The sequence below is a fragment of the Osmerus mordax genome, chromosome 3 (genome assembly GCF_038355195.1).
Source record: "Osmerus mordax isolate fOsmMor3 chromosome 3, fOsmMor3.pri, whole genome shotgun sequence".
Taxonomy (NCBI): Eukaryota; Metazoa; Chordata; class Actinopteri; order Osmeriformes; family Osmeridae; genus Osmerus; species Osmerus mordax.
The window spans coordinates 1,919,466-1,936,607 of NC_090052.1; the positions used below are offsets into that span (position 1 = coordinate 1,919,466).

The 17,142-nt window shown below is 46.9% G+C and overlaps 2 protein-coding genes across 2 annotated transcripts in view; both read right to left on the reverse strand.

Annotated features, from left to right (window-relative positions):
* Positions 1 to 17,142, reverse strand: part of LOC136938120 (GTPase IMAP family member 8-like) — a 261,770-nt gene that overhangs the window by 85,661 nt on the left and 158,967 nt on the right.
* atp5mc1 (ATP synthase membrane subunit c locus 1) lies at positions 410 to 3,733 on the reverse strand. Its single transcript, XM_067232483.1, has 5 exons — positions 3,646 to 3,733; positions 1,986 to 2,033; positions 1,515 to 1,595; positions 1,067 to 1,251; positions 410 to 761 (listed from the first exon to the last, which is right to left on the reverse strand). The coding sequence occupies exons 2-5, from the start codon at positions 2,022 to 2,024 to the stop codon at positions 647 to 649; spliced, it is 420 nt and encodes a 139-aa protein (XP_067088584.1). The 5' UTR covers positions 2,025 to 2,033; positions 3,646 to 3,733; the 3' UTR covers positions 410 to 646.

Sequence of the window (17,142 nt, forward strand, 5' to 3'; positions counted from 1 at the left end):
TTTTGCCAGAAACCAACACATTTATGACTTTTATTATAACTACATGCAGTGTGCCCAGCCTGATTTACACCTGGCTTATCCCTTAAGCAAAGGGCTCATAGAATACTGCCTACAGGACAAGGATGTTGATGAAATCTGTGGGTCTAGGCTTTGATAACACCAACATACATTCAGCACAGGCAGTTAGTAAGGATTCCTGTGGAAGCAATTAATCCATGAACAAAATGATTAAATATGTGATGAGTAAATACAGACCTTTCCTTGACTGACCACCAAAACACTGATCCCTGATCTTCTGCAGTTCTTAATATATGCACTACATTTGTACATCACTTTCACTAAAAAGTGTCTGCTAACAAATAAAATGTAAAACCCAACTTTGTTCTCACAGAATTCAAAAGACAGACAGTTAAAGTTATCCCAACCATTTATTTAGACAGACCGTCTAAACCGAAGTGAGATCTTACGTTAAACTTCTGGAAAAACAAAACAAAAGAGAGAGAAACATAAAAAGGTAGATTTTATAGTCGTTTCTTGATTGGAATGGGCTGTGCAGCACGTCAGCACATCAGAGTTCCGATTTCCCTGGCGGAGGAGTGAGGTGACTATTGGTGGGGACGGGGGGGTTAGTGTACAGCATGTCTGGTTACATGGCGAACAGGATAAGGAACGCCACCATCAGACAGAAGAGCCCCATAGCTTCAGACAAGGCAAAGCCCAGGATAGCGTAGGAGAATAGCTGCTGCTTCAGAGATGGGTTCCTACAGAGAGAGAGGGAGAGAGAGAACAGCAGCGTGAACTGTTGGGCGTTTGGACGTTTTCGTTTGACAGGTCTTTTGGTCTTGTTGGTAATAAGCTTGTGGGAAAAACAGTAATAATACACATCTTCCCATACATGCTAAATTCAGCATTTAAAAAAGCCAGTTTACACAATCTAAGCTAAACCAAGGAAATCCGTCACAGTTATGCTTTTAAAATGATATGTTTAGGCACTTTATGTATTCCAATAATGTCTAGATAAGTTAACAGTGCAAAACACACACACACAATTAGTTGCCCTGGTTACCTGGCATAGCCAATGATGAGACTGCCAAACACGGTTCCGATCCCAGCCCCTGATCCGGCCACTCCCACCGTGGCTGCTCCGGCGCCGATGAACTTGGCGGCGGTGTCGATGTCCCTGGAGACGGCGCTGGTCTGGAAGCCCCGGGCCACACTCAGCACAGAGGAGTCACAGGCTGGCAACAAGGCCTGCACGGCAGGGACAGGAAATGACACGGGAACAAGGGTGAAGGAACTGAAAGTTGACCTGACCGACATGAGAACAGGTAAAGGCGGGTGTAAAGTGTGGTTTAATGGCTTGCAGCTGCGCCCCTCGAGAGCAGGGACGAGAAAAACAAACAACGATAGATGGAGGAACATCTACAGTGGTAGTTGGCCAACTATAGGTTGCCAAGTGTACACACACGGCCCTCACACGCACGTGGAGTGTTGGCGCCCAGTCCCATCCTCACCTGTTGCTCACTTCTGGCTTCAGGTCTGTTGAAGATGGAGACCGAGACGGGTCTGGCGAGGATTCTGGAACCTCCACGCAGCTAGCACAAACACACAAGGACACGTGAGCAAGACCACGCCAATACCAACAGCGTCAGCCATAGTAGCATACAGATGACCAGTCGTCTTAGTAAGAGAAGCATCAAAAAGGCCATCGTGGGAAGAAATCAGCTTCCACACGATGCTTGCTAAGCAATGAAGTATTCACCATTTAGCAACATCTTCACTTGAGGTGGTGGCAATTAGCAAGCAGTGGGGTGTTCCCTTGTGGTGTCAACGAAACTGGATTATAATCCTACAGTTTAAAGTTCAGTGATGTTCTGACATTCTGCCATTTAGTGGTCACTGTTGCTTTGATGGTGGAGAAAAGGCTGTTTGTGAACGGCCCAGCTGAGACAAGTGGTGTCCATCTGCCAGGCGGGAATACATACCACAGCAGGTGAGGTGACAAACTTGGCGCAGGCGTACATGACTAGATTCTGGAAGGAAAGGAGGGAGATGGAGTGAGATTTACACATTTTATAAAACATTCATTACATGTTTACAGATCTTAATATTTTCAAGAGGATTTAGTGCTGCCAACCAGACCAATTACTGCTCACTAAACATGTTTGAACCATTCATTCAGTCTAAAAACTGTCTACTGTTCCGAGTACAGACAATGTCATTGCTTCGCAAGTCTAGGGAGAGTGACCAAAGGAAATGCACATGCTTGTTTTAAAAGCATTCTGTATGAAGTATTCTGAAAAGGACCATTTAAAGCCATTGCAATTTAAATAACGATATAATGGTTTCTTATACATTTAGTTAAGAAGAGAGCCTTTCTAAAATCGTGTTAAGAGGGTCAAAGCGGGCCAGCACTAAAAACTTTGCTGAAAGTACAGGCCGTTCCATTCTTCAGTGCGTTTCATAAGCGAATGGAGCGAAAACAACTATCAACGTACGCCGCGTTTCCTTAAACCGATGTATAATTCCAGTCAAAATGATATGTACCACAGTCAAGTGGTAAACATTCCAACAGAATCTTTCTTGAAAAATTATTTCTACAATCCTAATTAATTAGGGGGCCGAATCGTCCAACGTCCGTTGATACAAGCTAGACAACTACCGTAGACTAATCCAATTGTTACTCTGTCTAGTGGGGCCAAAGATAGAAAGTTGCAAACTATCTACTAAATCTAAATTAATTGAATGAAACAGCTATAAGCTATTGATTGACGTGAGCGGTTGCTAGTAACGGTAGCTAATGCGCTTCACCACTTAATTCTAACTTGGCCTCCAAGTTTAAAAAGATCCATAAAGGCTATTCGAGTAATGCATGTTTAACATGAATGTGACGCGAGCGTTTCTAAAAGCCCAATAACATTGAACAACTGACATTGTGTGCTTTAAGAATGTTACCTTAGCATCGGCTACAACAGGTAGTTGGACACTTGGTGCCCTGGCTAATAATCGAAGACATCCAAAGCTAGCTAGCAAGGTTAGTCGCTGGCTAGCCTACTAGCTAGCTAGCTAGTTCACCGACTCTACACGTGAAGGTCAAAAATGACTCAAGCCAAAGGGCCCAGGACTAAATAAAAATATGCATTTAGTGTCAAATGAAATGTAATGCATATAACGAAACGTCATTTTGAATCCGCAAAGACTGCCATGAAATCGTATGTACGTATGCCCTGGTGTAGCTATCAGTTACTAGGCCCGCGGTACGAGTCAGACATTTTGCATTAATGTCATCGGATGACATTCTTACAAAATGCACGAGCTCTTTGCAACTGAATGACAACCAGCTCTGCACAATTCATGCATGATCAAACCATTAAATAGTTTTGTCTTGTCTATGACCAAAGACTTAACATGTCTAAAAACCTTCACGGCGAGTGGAAGTCTTGAATGGCTCTATACCCAAGCAGACTACCCAACTTTAAGTCCAGCTAGTCATTAGCCATAACCGCTAGCTAGCCGCTTACTCCTTACTAGATGGCATGTCTACGTTCTCAATAGATGCATTTCAGGCTTTAGAATGGTTAAAACTGCACAAAGACACATGCCATTTACATAGGTTTAAAGTAGCATTGTGTGATGTCAATTTACCGATTTTGTACAGTGCTGTCTGGGTCCGGGATAACAGGCTCTTGCGTACAGCAGCAGTCAATGAATGTACCGTATGACAAGCCTGTCACCTTGTCATTTATAAGCTTACTTTCTACGTCCTAAACGTGGATTGGATGAAACGATACACCCCTGTTCGATGTTTGGCTATTCCATCGATCACTACGCTGAAACTATCCAATGGCTTACCTTGTAATGGAACTACAAGACTTGGAATTGGTTCAAGGGTTTGAAAAAGGAGGAACATAATACTATATCTTCTTCTCATTGGATCTTTTGACCGACATTTTCTCATTGTGACCCATATGTAAGTGCATCCAGTGTCCTGTGCTAAAGTCCCGCCTATTCCGCTACGTAGTTTTGTGTCCCAGAAGTAAAAAATGAACTACAATCATGGAAACAATCCAACTGCAATCCTGAAGATTCATTAGGAGAATATCGAAAACCTATGGTGCCTGTGGTATCTTGTATCACAACGGATGTTTCCTTGTAAATTTATTTTGGTTCACTCAATACAAAATATAAATAAATATGATTTGATTTTATAAGTACAATAGAGTACTATTGTTTCGATGAGCTCTTCCATGCAACATCCCCACATTTATACTAGGACGTTCTGACAGACATCATCCTTCATTGATGGGCATAGGGACAGCGTCCTGAAAAGTTCAGCAGCTTGAGTGTGTATAAATTATATTACCGTGTGTGTGTGTGTGTGTTTGTGTGTGTGAGAGAGAAACATGTCGCCCTTGTCGCAAATTCTGTACATGTTGGTGTCCTAAAATTATGAACATCGGAAATTAACAACCATGGACCCTTAAAGTAACTTTTTTTTATTATTCCTGTCAGGTTCCCATTCTGCCTGCCTTCTTTCCTGGTGAACTCTGTCCGTGTGTCTCCTGTGACCTGAACTGTCAAGCCTTCCCTCTTCCCTGTGTCAAGATGTCTATATCATTTTAACTGCCTGCCTCAACATGGGCCTCGCTGGATTATAGGGAGGTTATAAATCACAGTCAAAATCTCTCCTCGGACCCCAGTTCACTAACACTACCCGCATCCAAGTAACATCCATGTTACTTTTCACTGTCCATCGCACCACTTTCCTCACATCCGCTTCCATCTGGGTTGCAAGGGTTAACGTGTCAAAACAAACCACAGACGCTTGTCCCAGTCTGACACAGGTCACTTGTATTTTGTTTTGTGGAGGTCTTGAAGTTGTCATCATTCTGCTGGGTGTAGAACTGATTCAATGTTGAGACAATCCGACAGAACCTGTTAAATCCGAACAGGCAATTATAAAACCTTGATGTTCAAAGCTGGTTCAAAGTGCATTGTTTAAGTTTCTACCCATGCATGAGAAGCAGATGGTCTTTACGGTTTTCCTTCCTTTTTAGAAATATCTACTGTTTTGTCGAAAATGCACACAGAACATTTAGCATGAATGATTGATAGTAAAACCATCTGTATAAGGTTTGTAACTTCTAAAACAATGTCTTGGAGTTTTTTCCAGCTATGACTTCATAGAGACAGTAAGATGCCAGTAGAAGCTATAAAGTAGATCATCCATCCATATGTTATAACTGAGAGGTCTATAAAAAATGCCTGCAGGTATTTGGAGAGGAATGATTGATCCTGCACTTCTATAGTTCTGTACCTTTGTACATAACTGTGTACAGAACTCATTGTAATTGTCACTGTACTGTAACGCTTTGAGCGCAATAAAGGCACTTTACAAAAAAAGTTGTATTATTATTATTATTACTAACCCTAACCCATACCACAGTTCGACAGGTTTTGGCGTTGATGATGAAAATAGTTAGGGAAGGATCAAATCAGGTTTGGAGGTCGCAGAAAAGGGAATGTGATGGTAAAATGATGAAAAGCAGAAAGATGTGGGAGGAGCATGGGGAGGTGGGGGTGATGAGCATGTGGAGGTGGGGGTGGGGAGGGGGGGAGGGATAGGGAGGAGGAAGGAGACAGGTTAGGAGAGGGGAGGTGAAGGTTAGGATTGGGTCCAGTTTGACAAACTCCTCTCCTCTGTTCTCCAGGCCACTACTCCACAGCAGGGGGTAGATTTGATACGTTTTACAGACGACAAGAGCAGTAAATCATGCTTTCTTTACAAGCAGCAGCACAAAGGCTGAACACTAGAGAGAGAGAGAGAGAGAGAGAGAGAGAGGAGAGAGAGGGAGAGAGAGGGAGAGAGAGAGCGCGCATCACCGTACTAAGTAAAGTGTGTGCATGTGTGTTGCTGTACGTTTATTTGATATAGATGTGAGAATGATCGTGAAGAATTGTCGGGAATTCAATCTATCGCAGCAGTATAGCTTTCTCCATGTGCTGTTTTACAGTTTACTGACAAACAAGAGAGGACAATAGTAAACATTTTGTATTTGTGTGTATGGGCTCCTTACGTTGCCAAGAGATGGCACGTTACTTCTGAGAATTCATGTTAGCCAAGAATATCTGTGTCACAATCCCTGCTCCATACAGCCTTACATCACACAGATGACCATACAAATTCATCTGTACGTCTAAACCCCACGGTTAGGAGAAAGGAGAGCCTGGCCGATCGAGACATGCTCTTCCTGTAGTGACTGAGTGGCACGATCAGAAGATGAATAGCACTCTTATCATCAACCTCAGAAAGGTTGAGAGGAGGAGCAACCACAAACCATTAACAGTTTCGCACAGTCAGATATCCTCCAACACCATCCAGCTGTATTACGTCATTTGATCCACGAACAAGCCGACAACACAAAGGCCTCTGAACAGTCCGAGTCCAGATCAGTTTCATCCTTGTGAATCCTCTGATCCGGTCAGTTCACCCCCACGCCACCAGGTGGAGCTCTTCACTCAGTGGCTGCAAACAGGCTACACGCTCGCTGAGAGTAGCTAAGTAAGAGTTCACATTATGACAAGCAGGTCTCAGAGCAGTTCTAGGTCAGTCCTTACATAGGAAAGATGTGAATTTAGAAAAGGTAAGTAATCCTAGATCCAGACATCGGAACAGGTCTAGAGTCATTTGAACACTTTGAAGCCAGCCATTCTGAACCACAGTGTGATTGTCATGACCACACACAACTTACCACTATAAACACACAACAAACTCGCAACCCTATCAAGTTGCCCTGGAATTTGGTCTACATAAAATCAGTAGGATGGCACCAAATCAGATCAGCAATTGCCCACGCCTGCCAGACACACACACACGCACACACACACAGACCCCCCCCCAACACACATACCACATATCCCCTCCTCCAGAACCATCAGCTTAGACGTGGTAAAACTCTTATAGGTCTCCGTAGAAGGCCAGTCAGCGCTTTACTGGCAAAGGTCTGTTGTCCACACCAATGCCTATAACCACATGCCTATATCCAGCTTTGCCTAGACTGTGTGTGTGTGTGCATGGTGCAGATGGCTGGGGAAGTGTTCGTACGGAGGTAGGTGTGGAGCTGGGAGGAAGGGCTGGGAGGTTTCGGATGGTGGAGTTATAAGGGGGAAGTGGTTTTGTCAAGAGGGTTGTAACACATCGTTTTTGTGTGTTAATGTGGCCATGTGGTGCAGTGTGTGGTGCAGTGTGTGGTGTAGTGTGTGGTGCAGTGTGTGGTGCAGTGTGTGGTGCAGTGTGTGGTGTAGTGTGTGGTGCAGTGTGTGGTGCAGTGTGTGGTGCAGTGTGTGGTGCAGTGTGCGGTGCAGTGTGTGGTGCAGTGTGTGGTGCAGTGTGCGGTGCAGTGTGTGGTGTGGTACAGTGTGTGGTGTAGTGTGTGGTGCAGTGTGCGGTGCGGTGCAGTGTGTGGTGCAGTGTGTGGTGTAGTGTGTTGGGGAGTGTGTGTTGTGCAGTGTGCGGTGCAGTGTGCGGTGCAGTGTGTGGTGTAGTGTGTTCTGGTGCAGTGTGTGGTGCAGTGTGTGGTGCAGTGTGTGGTGTAGTGTGTGGTGCAGTGTGTGGTGTAGTGTGTGGTGCAGTGTGTGATGCAGTGTGTGATGCAGTGTGTGGTGTAGTGTGTTGTGGTGCAGTGTGTGGTGCAGTGTGCGGTGCAGTGTGCGGTGCAGTGTGTGGTGCAGTGTGTGGTGTAGTGTGTTGTGGTGCAGTGTGTGGTGCAGTGTGTGGTGCAGTGTGTGGTGCAGTGTGTGGTGCAGTGTGTGGTGCACCGGTCTCCGTGAGTTCTCTGAGAGGTTAAACACAGGAGTGTGTTTCCTGTGTGTCAGGAAGTTGGGAGGTGTCTCAGTGAACAGCTTCAGCGGAGATTTCCACTCGTCAGAAAAGGCTAGTTGCGGGCCGCACATGAAGCCTGGGTGTCGAGTTTCCAGTAGACCCACCCTGTGCTGTAACCTTCGTGGGCCCACCCTCGACGCCACACACATGGAAGCACATTGCTGAGGCTGAGAGGACGGGCCGGCCGGCTTCCTGCCATACCTAAACACTCAGCCAAGCTGCAAGACAGTTAAACCAGGCCCATGACATCAGTCTGTGCGTGTGTGTGTGTGTGTGTTTGTGAGAAATTGAAGAAGTGAGCGAATGAAATCGAGATCGAGACAGATGGGTTTGGATTTGAAACAAAGGATTTGGAAAGGAAAGGTGGAGACGGAGAGATAATAAATAAATAAAAATCAAACACTTGGGAATAAGCACCTTTAAAAAAAAAAACACACAAAATCACATCTCACATCCTCATCCACAGACTTCATGTTCTCGTGTGCGGCATACAGTGAACCCCACAGCGATCCAGACTTGCACCCTTGCACACACGAACCATGGCACCTCCGCATGACACAGAGTCCCTCCTCATCTCCATGACAAAACACCAGTGAAAACACCAGCCCCTCCATTTTGGAATAGCTGTCGAGTGGCCAGGGGTGTTCAGTGTTTGAAGTCTATCGAGTGTTGAGCCTCCGTGCTGATGGGGGAGACGGTGAGGGGTCTGTTGTGAAGAAGGGTGAAGGGTGAGTCCTGCGTACTCCAAGTCATGGGTCAAGTCAGGATCTTGTAAGTAAAAAAAACGATATTACTGCCATCCTAAATAAAATGTACATTGATCCATGTCAGTAAAAGCCACGTAATGCTGATTAAAACACCGCACCTTTGCTTACCAGGGTACATACAACATCCCTCTGGCCTGGTCTGGTGGAGGGGGGAGAGGGGAAGGACTTGAGTTGTTTGTGTCAAGGGGCCTTTCAAGGCAACTCTGGAATTGCAACAAATCCTTGCTCCCTACGGACCACAACACCCGCTCCCAACCCAGCACGCACCATTAAAACAAGGCCCTCACTGTGGCAAGTGTAAAATCAATATCCTCTGCGGAGAGAGACCGAACCTCGTTTCTCCTGCATTTCTCTTAGCAACAAGCAGGGAGGAGGGGCTAATTGATTAGTTCTCGGAACTAGGAGATCTCTCAGAAGAGGCTGACATTAAACCCAATTGTTTTCTCTTGACAGTGATCACTTGACATGAAGTTCTGTCCATGTACACACACACACACACACACACACACGCACACAGCAACCCAAACCCTCCACTGTAATGGACGATTATTGTGCTTAATCATTGGGAAGAATGAATCACCCTGTGGAACACAGTATCAATACCAGAAGTGTGTTATTATCATCATCGTTGTGACCGGATGGCGATAGGTCGCTGGTTTTATTATTAGTGTCTCAGAGGTGATGATGACACTAGAACTCCACGTAGCCTATCAGAGGCGAGGTTTTACAACTGTGTAACTGCCGATGAAGGATGGGAGGAGTTGAGAAAGGAGGGGGAGGGAGAAAGGAGGTGTGGCCACCTGGAGGTTTGTCTCCACGGAAACCAGGAAAATGGAAGACAGATTGTCTGTGAAGGCTTATTCTTACCTCACAAATGTCATTAGAACATCATTAGAATATTTATATATGGGCACACATATATATATGTGTGTATATATATGTGTGCCCCAAAACCAAATGACCATCTAACCTCACATCACTGCGCACCAGAATTGAGGAGATTTAGTAACTTGGTGACTAAGAAGGCCAAGCTCATCAAAACCAAATGGTTTCTCAGACAGATACAAATAAAAAATGTCCGTACAGATACTGTACATTAGTTCACTTTCTCTTACATGACCAAGTTGACCCCCTTGTAACCACCCTCCTCTTTAGGAACCTCTGTCCTGGTCTGCATATTCTACACTAAAGCAATCATCCACCAAGTCAACTGTGGGTTCCTATTTACACTGTGGCTATTAGTTACCTTATAAGTTCCCCCAGACATCCCCCCAACACACACACACACACATCCCCTCAGTATTCCTCACCATGGTAACCCCGTAATAATGACCTCCACCAGAGGGATCGATGAACTGGAGATGGATGGGTCTGTTCCTCTCCTCCACCCTTTCTCCCTCTCCTCTCCTCTCCTCTCCTCTCCTCTCCTCTCCTCTCCTCTCCTCTCCTCTCCTCTCCTCTCCTCTCCTCTCCTCTCCTCTCCTCTCCTCTCCCCTCCCCTCCCCTCCCCTCCCCTCCCCTCCCCTCCCCTCTCCTCTCACCACACCATCCCCTTCTCCTCCTCCTCCTCTCTCCCTCCTCGACCGCACCATTCACCCATCTCGCTATCTTACCCCGTTGTGGGGGAGAAACAAGAGGAGGATTGAGCTGGTGGTTTCCTGCCGCCTGCGGGGATTATAAACGACGTCGTGATGCAAGCTCTGTGTGTATGTTAACCTCATCGAGCATTTCACCCTGAGTACAGCAGACACGCTGAAGACAACCAGGGCTTTGTCAAATGAAGACATCTTGGGGTGCCTCTCCATTACATAGAGAGTGTTTTTTTGATCGTTGGCCCATTAAAGCTGTGTGCACAGCGGAGGGGTAGTGACGTTAACAGGATTAAAAGCAGACACTTTATTGCGCGTCCACCAGTCTCGTGCGTTATTACACATTCACATCGCGCCCGGCAAGAGCGCTAGACAGGACCGTGCCGGTGAAACAGAAAGATGGATGGGCGCGCTCGCTCTGCAATTAATAATGTTTTTACAAGAGCGATGGAGCCGTGAAGTCACAGAGCAGCGGGCCAGGCGACGGATCTGGGGGGCTATTGAAATGTGCAGGTGAATTGATTGGTCCTTCAGATTTCCTGTGGAAATCATTTGGATTAATTGAATGTGTGAAACAGCAGAAGGGGGGAGTAGGAGGGGAGGAGGGAGGGAGGGAGGAGATAGGGAGGGAGGGAGGAGAGGGAGGGACAGACATCCGTCTGATTTATAGGCCCTTTTCAGGGTGAGGAAGCAAAATGGCCGCCCAGCCGCCAGATGTCTGACAGGATCAGTTAGGGGGAGAGAGGGAACAAGGAAAGGAGTTAAGTGGTTATGTCATGTAGGCTCGCTAGGCTGGTATAAAAGCTATATGGTGCAACATAGCATGCATGATTGGTCCATCCCACCCAAGCAGTCAGTAAATATAGATATGACTGTGGGAGAGAGACTGCCAGCTGATCCAGAGATTCACTGGTAAATGCTGTTTGTCCTATGGAGGTACCCAGATTTAACCTGACTCGCCAGATGGTCTGTTACACATATACATCTGGGAAGTCGTCCTTGGAAATTGGCTGGAAAAGGGCAGGCACTTAACAAAAATTACTTGGCAGGTGATTGAATGAACCATGTGTCTATCATCGTCCATCACAGGCTAACTTCAATCCAGACGTAGCTGCCAGTAGTTCCTCATAGGACGCTGATTGGTCCAAACCACTGCTTTGGGGGGAAAAATGTAATTTGGAGTTTGTCAAGATGGATTCTCGCATGGTCGTGATCTCTCCAATACACATGTCTTGCAAGGTTAACCTAGAATAACCTACACACCAAATGTCTGGAGGGGTAAGATTTCCAAACACGGGCTCCAATATCAGTGATTGCCAAGGTACCAATCATCTAGTGTCAAGGAAATTGAGTAATAGGCTGAATGGACAGCGTAGATTGGTTGTCGTGATGAATCTCTTTATGGTTTATGGAGGTAAAGAAAACACTGTTGTGTTATTCACGATGAGCTAGGCAAGGCTAAGGCTAAGCAACTGAACCATGCAGGTGTTTGTTACCGCTGCCGGAGCACCAAAGAGTGATAGGCTGATGTCCCTGGTTCCCACGGAAAGTGTACTGTCCGCCCCGCAATATACAGTTGCACTTCTTGAGTAACAAGATCACTGATGTAACCAAAGAATCTCCGTAGCTTGCGACTAAAGCATCTCCGTAAACTCTTCCGCGCTTTGTGAATAGGATTCCAGAATGTTCATACTTACTAACTACAAAGTTATGGTTCGAAAACTTTTCTACATCTAGTCATAGTAAACCGCTCATTGAGTAGGCAAAACTTGATCAGACACTCACCTGTGGGACACGTCAATGACCGGCTGAAGAGATGGAGGTTACCTCCTGTTGATAAGAGGTATTTATAACTAGACATTTTTGCGATAATTTGATGATTGGCGATTATAGCACTAAACGTAGTGCTATGATCGGCAATCATGAAATGAGTAGTCAACATAAATGAGATGTATTGCTCCAACTAGCCTTTTTAATGAACGATAAGCTACATCTCTGATTGGGGCATATATATGTCTCACGTAGGCAGGCCAATCATCTCAATATCCTTTCCGCTTTAGTGACTTAGGTTACACGGTAGCCTACCGTGTCTCTGTCTACGGCCTTATGTAGGCCTACCCTATCAATATGTAGACTATACCATGCTAGACAATGATTTAGAAGTGCAGTCATTTAGCAGACGCTCTTATCCAGAGCGACTTGCAGTAAGTACAGGGACATTCTCCCCGAGGCAAGTTGGGTGAAATCCCTTGCCCAAGGACACAACGTCATTTGGCACAGCCGGGAATCGAACTGGCAACCTTCTGATTACTAGCCCGCTTCCCTAACCGCTCAGCCACCTGACTTCCTTATTAAGCTATATAATTATATATAAATAAACCCCATTCCTTCCCTAACCTGCTGTACCAATGTAGAGGAACATTAAGCAACATTAAGAATCTCGACCTATTTTTCTCCCCATTCTACAAGTCTGCTTTTCTCGTTCACTTCTACGGGTTGATGTTTGACTCCCTTGGGCTTGACATCATTTGTGTTTTGCAGGCCCACCAGTCTGGTAATGTGAGCTGTTAGCTGTCTAGCCCAGATGGCTCAGGTGTCCCCGTGGTTAAGCACATCAATGCCTGTCAGTATTTACACCGCCGCACACAGTACACAACCCTAGATGACTGTGTACCAGGGGTTGTTGGAGTTGAATGTCACATGGCAATACATTTACTGTGCCTGTCAAAAGTTTGTACACGTCTAGTCTTGTCATGTCTGGGAGAGACACCTGCATCTTTCTGTTGTTCAAATGCAACAAACTAGGTAATTTAACGGCAGGGAGATTTACTTTGACCAAAATATATACATTTTGGTACAAAAAGCGTAGTTTTCATCAAAGGCATTACATCATGTAAGTTAAATGCCCTACAGAACGTGATTGACTGATTGAATTCATGCATTCAAAACCAAGAAAAACAGCTGGTGCATGTGTCTCTCAAGAATAATAAAAAAAAAACTTTGTGTTTATTATTATTTCTTATTTATGCATTTAGCAGACGCTTTTATCCAAAGCGACTTCCAAGAGAGAGTTTTACAAAAGTGCATAGGTCACTGATCATGACAACGAGATAGCCCCAAACATTGTGGGTAGCCAAACATGAAGCATACATTGTGAAACCAAATAAGTCCCAAAGGGAAGAACAATAAGAGCATGTAGTTAGACAAGTTACAATTAAACAGCAAGAACCTCAAAAGAGCAAGAGTGTACCTGTGGAAAAAAGTAAGCAACAATAATGTATTTCACAGCGAGTACAATCATTTTTGTTTCCAAACTACTGACAGGCCTGTCAGCCAAACGTTTCCTGCTGACGCGACGTCTTAGATCAGCAGGATGAGGCCTCCAGAGCAAGCCTGTGACGAGGAGACACCTCCACCAGCCTCCTCCCTGCCGGCCTCCTCCTTGCCGGCCTCCTCCCTGACAGCCTCGCCTGGAGGAGAGGCCCAGGATGGAGAGCAGGGTCGGGACAGCCGCAGTCCTGCCCAGCCTCCTCCAAAGAAGAAGAAGAAGAAGAAGATGAGGTAATTGCGCAGTCTGGCGTCTGGCCCGTCGTTTGCGTTCGCTCCTGCCTAAACTGCTGGGGAGGGGGGGGAGCGGGGAGGGGGGGGAGCAGGGCCTGGCGGGGGAGCAGGGCCTGGGAGGGGGGTGAGTAGGGCCTGGCGGGGGGAGTAGGGCCTCGGGGGGGGGGGGGGGGGGGGGGGGGGGGGGGGTTGGAGAAGGGCCTGGGGGGGGGGAGTAGGACCGGGGGGGAGGGCCTGGAGGGTGATAAAGGGCTCTGAGGGTTATGAGCAGCTGTTTGAGTGTGAAGACGGAGGGAGACTGCTGCTGCCAGAAGCCATGGAGCTCGGGTTGCAGTACCTGTCCAGAACCCCCCTCCCCTCCGCTCCCCTCCCTTCCCCCTCCCCTATTACCATAGCCCATGCTCAATCTAATTCTAGTTAGAACACTTGCTAATCATGAGATACTGTATATAGGCCTATATATATATGTATATCATTTTGTATTTTTTTTTCTTGGGGGGGGGCACAGCATTCCATTTGGGCCAGTCAACCCTGTCCCCCTCCCCTCGGGCCTCCCCCCTCCCACCCCCCAGCCTCTCTGCGCGCCAACAAACTGGGCAGGTGATGAAAGCTGCGGCCGGGGCCACTGGCCCACAAACGGGGCTAAACAGACCAGTTTATGGGGCTGTGTTTGATGTCGGCTCCTGCAGGGGGAGGAGGGGGGAGCAGGGAGAGCTGGAGCGACCCTGGGTGGTACGTCTCTCTCTCGGGCTCAACCACCACGACCACACTGAACGCTGGAGCGCTCACCAAGCCGTCACACCGTCATCTCTTCTATCTCCTTGGTGATTTTTTTCGTCGACCATCTGAAGAGACGTCTTCCCTCCAGGCCCGCGCGGTCAGGAGCCCACGTTAATCCCAGCGGTCAGGAGCCCACGTTAATCCCAGCGGTCAGAAGCCCATGTTAATCCCAGCGGTCAGGAGCCCACGTTAATCCCAGTGGTCAGGAGCCCACGTTAATCCCAGCGGTCAGAAGCCCACGTTAATCCCAGCGTTCAGAAGCCCATGTTAATCCCAGCGGTCAGGAGCCCACGTTAATCCCAGCGGTCAGAAGCCCATGTTAATCCCAGCGGTCAGGAGCCCACGTTAATCCCATCGGTCAGGAGCCCACGTTAATCCCAGCGGTCAGAAGCCCACGTTAATCCCAGCAGTCAGTAGCCCACGTTAATCCCAGCGGTCAGGAGCCCACGTTAATCCCAGCGGTCAGTAGCCCACGTTAATCCCAGCGGTCAGGAGCCCACGTTAATCCCAGGCCAGGGCCCAGTAGTCGATCTCCTTGTTAAAATATCTGGGATTCCCGTATGACATTCAGCCGGGTCTGAAGGACTGGGACAGTGCAAAGTTAAATCCTGCATCCCTGTGTAGTCCCCATGAAGAGAGTTTATGGCGGATCTCTTTACTGCGCTGTGTGGCGCGCACCATCCTTTTTACTGTGAGAGGAGAAGGCTTAGCCGTCCAGAGACTCGGTAATAAGCGCCATGTGAACTATACAGGTTCATTAAAATGAGCTCTCTCCAATGCTGTTTACAAGAGCAGGGCTCCTTTTAACACTCTGTCTTCTCCAGTGGAGGAAAGTCAAATTGCCCTCCTCTTAATTGTTGTCAGGGTGCATGACTTTTATAGAGCCCAGTCACGATGCCCTACACCTTTACAGTTAGATTTCGATTCTTATTCAAGTCGATTGGCCGACTTGGCTGATTATTTATTTAAACAGTTGTTTGTTCGTTTGTCCCGTTTTTGAATATATGCGTATGATATTTACATGAGGGTGTCTCGAATGAGCGACAAGCTGTCACGTCGCTTTGTGGAGTTTAATCTCCAGCAGCCCTCAGGCTTCTCACTGGTAGAACGACCCTGGCAGGTAGAGGGAGTGCAGGTCACTTCTGCACCAGTAGATGGCAGTGGACACACTGGTCATCTAGTGCAGTTTAAAACTGTACTTTGCTCTCTGGTGTGTGATTGGCTCCGTTACTGTGAGGGGGAGGGGCTTCCTGTCGGGAAGTCAGAGTTGCTGGATCTCGGAGCTGAGACGGGTTTCAGGAAGTAGTGAAGCTCCACCTCTGAGACAGAGACAGGAGGACATGCTATGAATGAGAGGTGGAGTAGAAAGCAAATCAGGAGAGGGGGATGTGAAAAGAAAGAGAAATGGTGAATGCGTTTGTGAAGTGTGTATGAATTAGACAGGCTGCATAGAAAGGGCAGATACTCAGGCCAAATACTCAAGAAGAGGTATTAGTCCTGTCCTCTTTTGTCATTGGACAAGGATGGATTGATGAATAGAGGGACTGGACAGAAAGCAGATATCTGCGCCTCTGTCTTTCCATGCTTGTCCTTCTGTCTCTCTGTCTTGTGTTCCAGATGACTGCAGATCAACCTGACCAACTGCAGGTATGAGAGTGGTGAGTTCCCTCCCCTACAGCCCATAATCACCAAGTACAGGTTACAGACATGACAAACGACCAGACCCAATCAATCAACTTTATCGTGGTCAGATGTGGAGCTATTGATCCAGGTCCGCTAAACTCCCATCAGTTGAGGTCATAAACCTAGACCTGTCTGGATCTAGCTGGGCCTCAGTTAAACCTAGACCTGTCTGGATCTAGCTGGGCCTCAGTTAAACCTAGACCTGTCTGGATCTAGCTGGGCCTCAGTTAAACCTAGACCTGTCTGGATCTAGCTGGGCCTCAGTTAAACCTAGACCTGTCTGGATCTAGCTGGGCCTCAGTTAAACCTAGACCTGTCTGGATCTAGCTGGGCCTCAGTTAAACCTAGACCTGTCTGGATCTGGCTGGGCCTCAGTTAAACCTAGACCTGTCTGGATCTAGCTGGGCCTCAGTTAAACCTAGACCTGTCTGGATCTAGCTGGGCCATTGTCACGATCGTCTATGTGTTCTTCGGAATCAAAGGCTGATTTGGTGTTGATACACCTGGTGATGTACACATGTATATTGCTAATAAGTGGGTTACTGGTTACGGTGATTATTAAACAAGGGTATGCTTCAGTAGGGTGGGCACATTGGAACGACTGGTACAGCCTACTGTTTAATGTGTCACTTACTCTGTAGATCAGAGCTAATGGCATGTGGAACCAAGGATAGATCTTGCATTTCTACCACATCATCTCTGAATTCAGGCTCCAACTTCTCAAACACAGTCTGAGCTCAACCAAACCATTCATCCTGTGCTGGTTGAAAAGCCGTTGTTAATATATTTAAAAGGGAAATTAACTGTCTACTTCAGAATAATGACATGGTTTGTTAAAGCTGGAGGGGGGAGGGGGAGGGAGAGAGAAACAGAGAGGGGG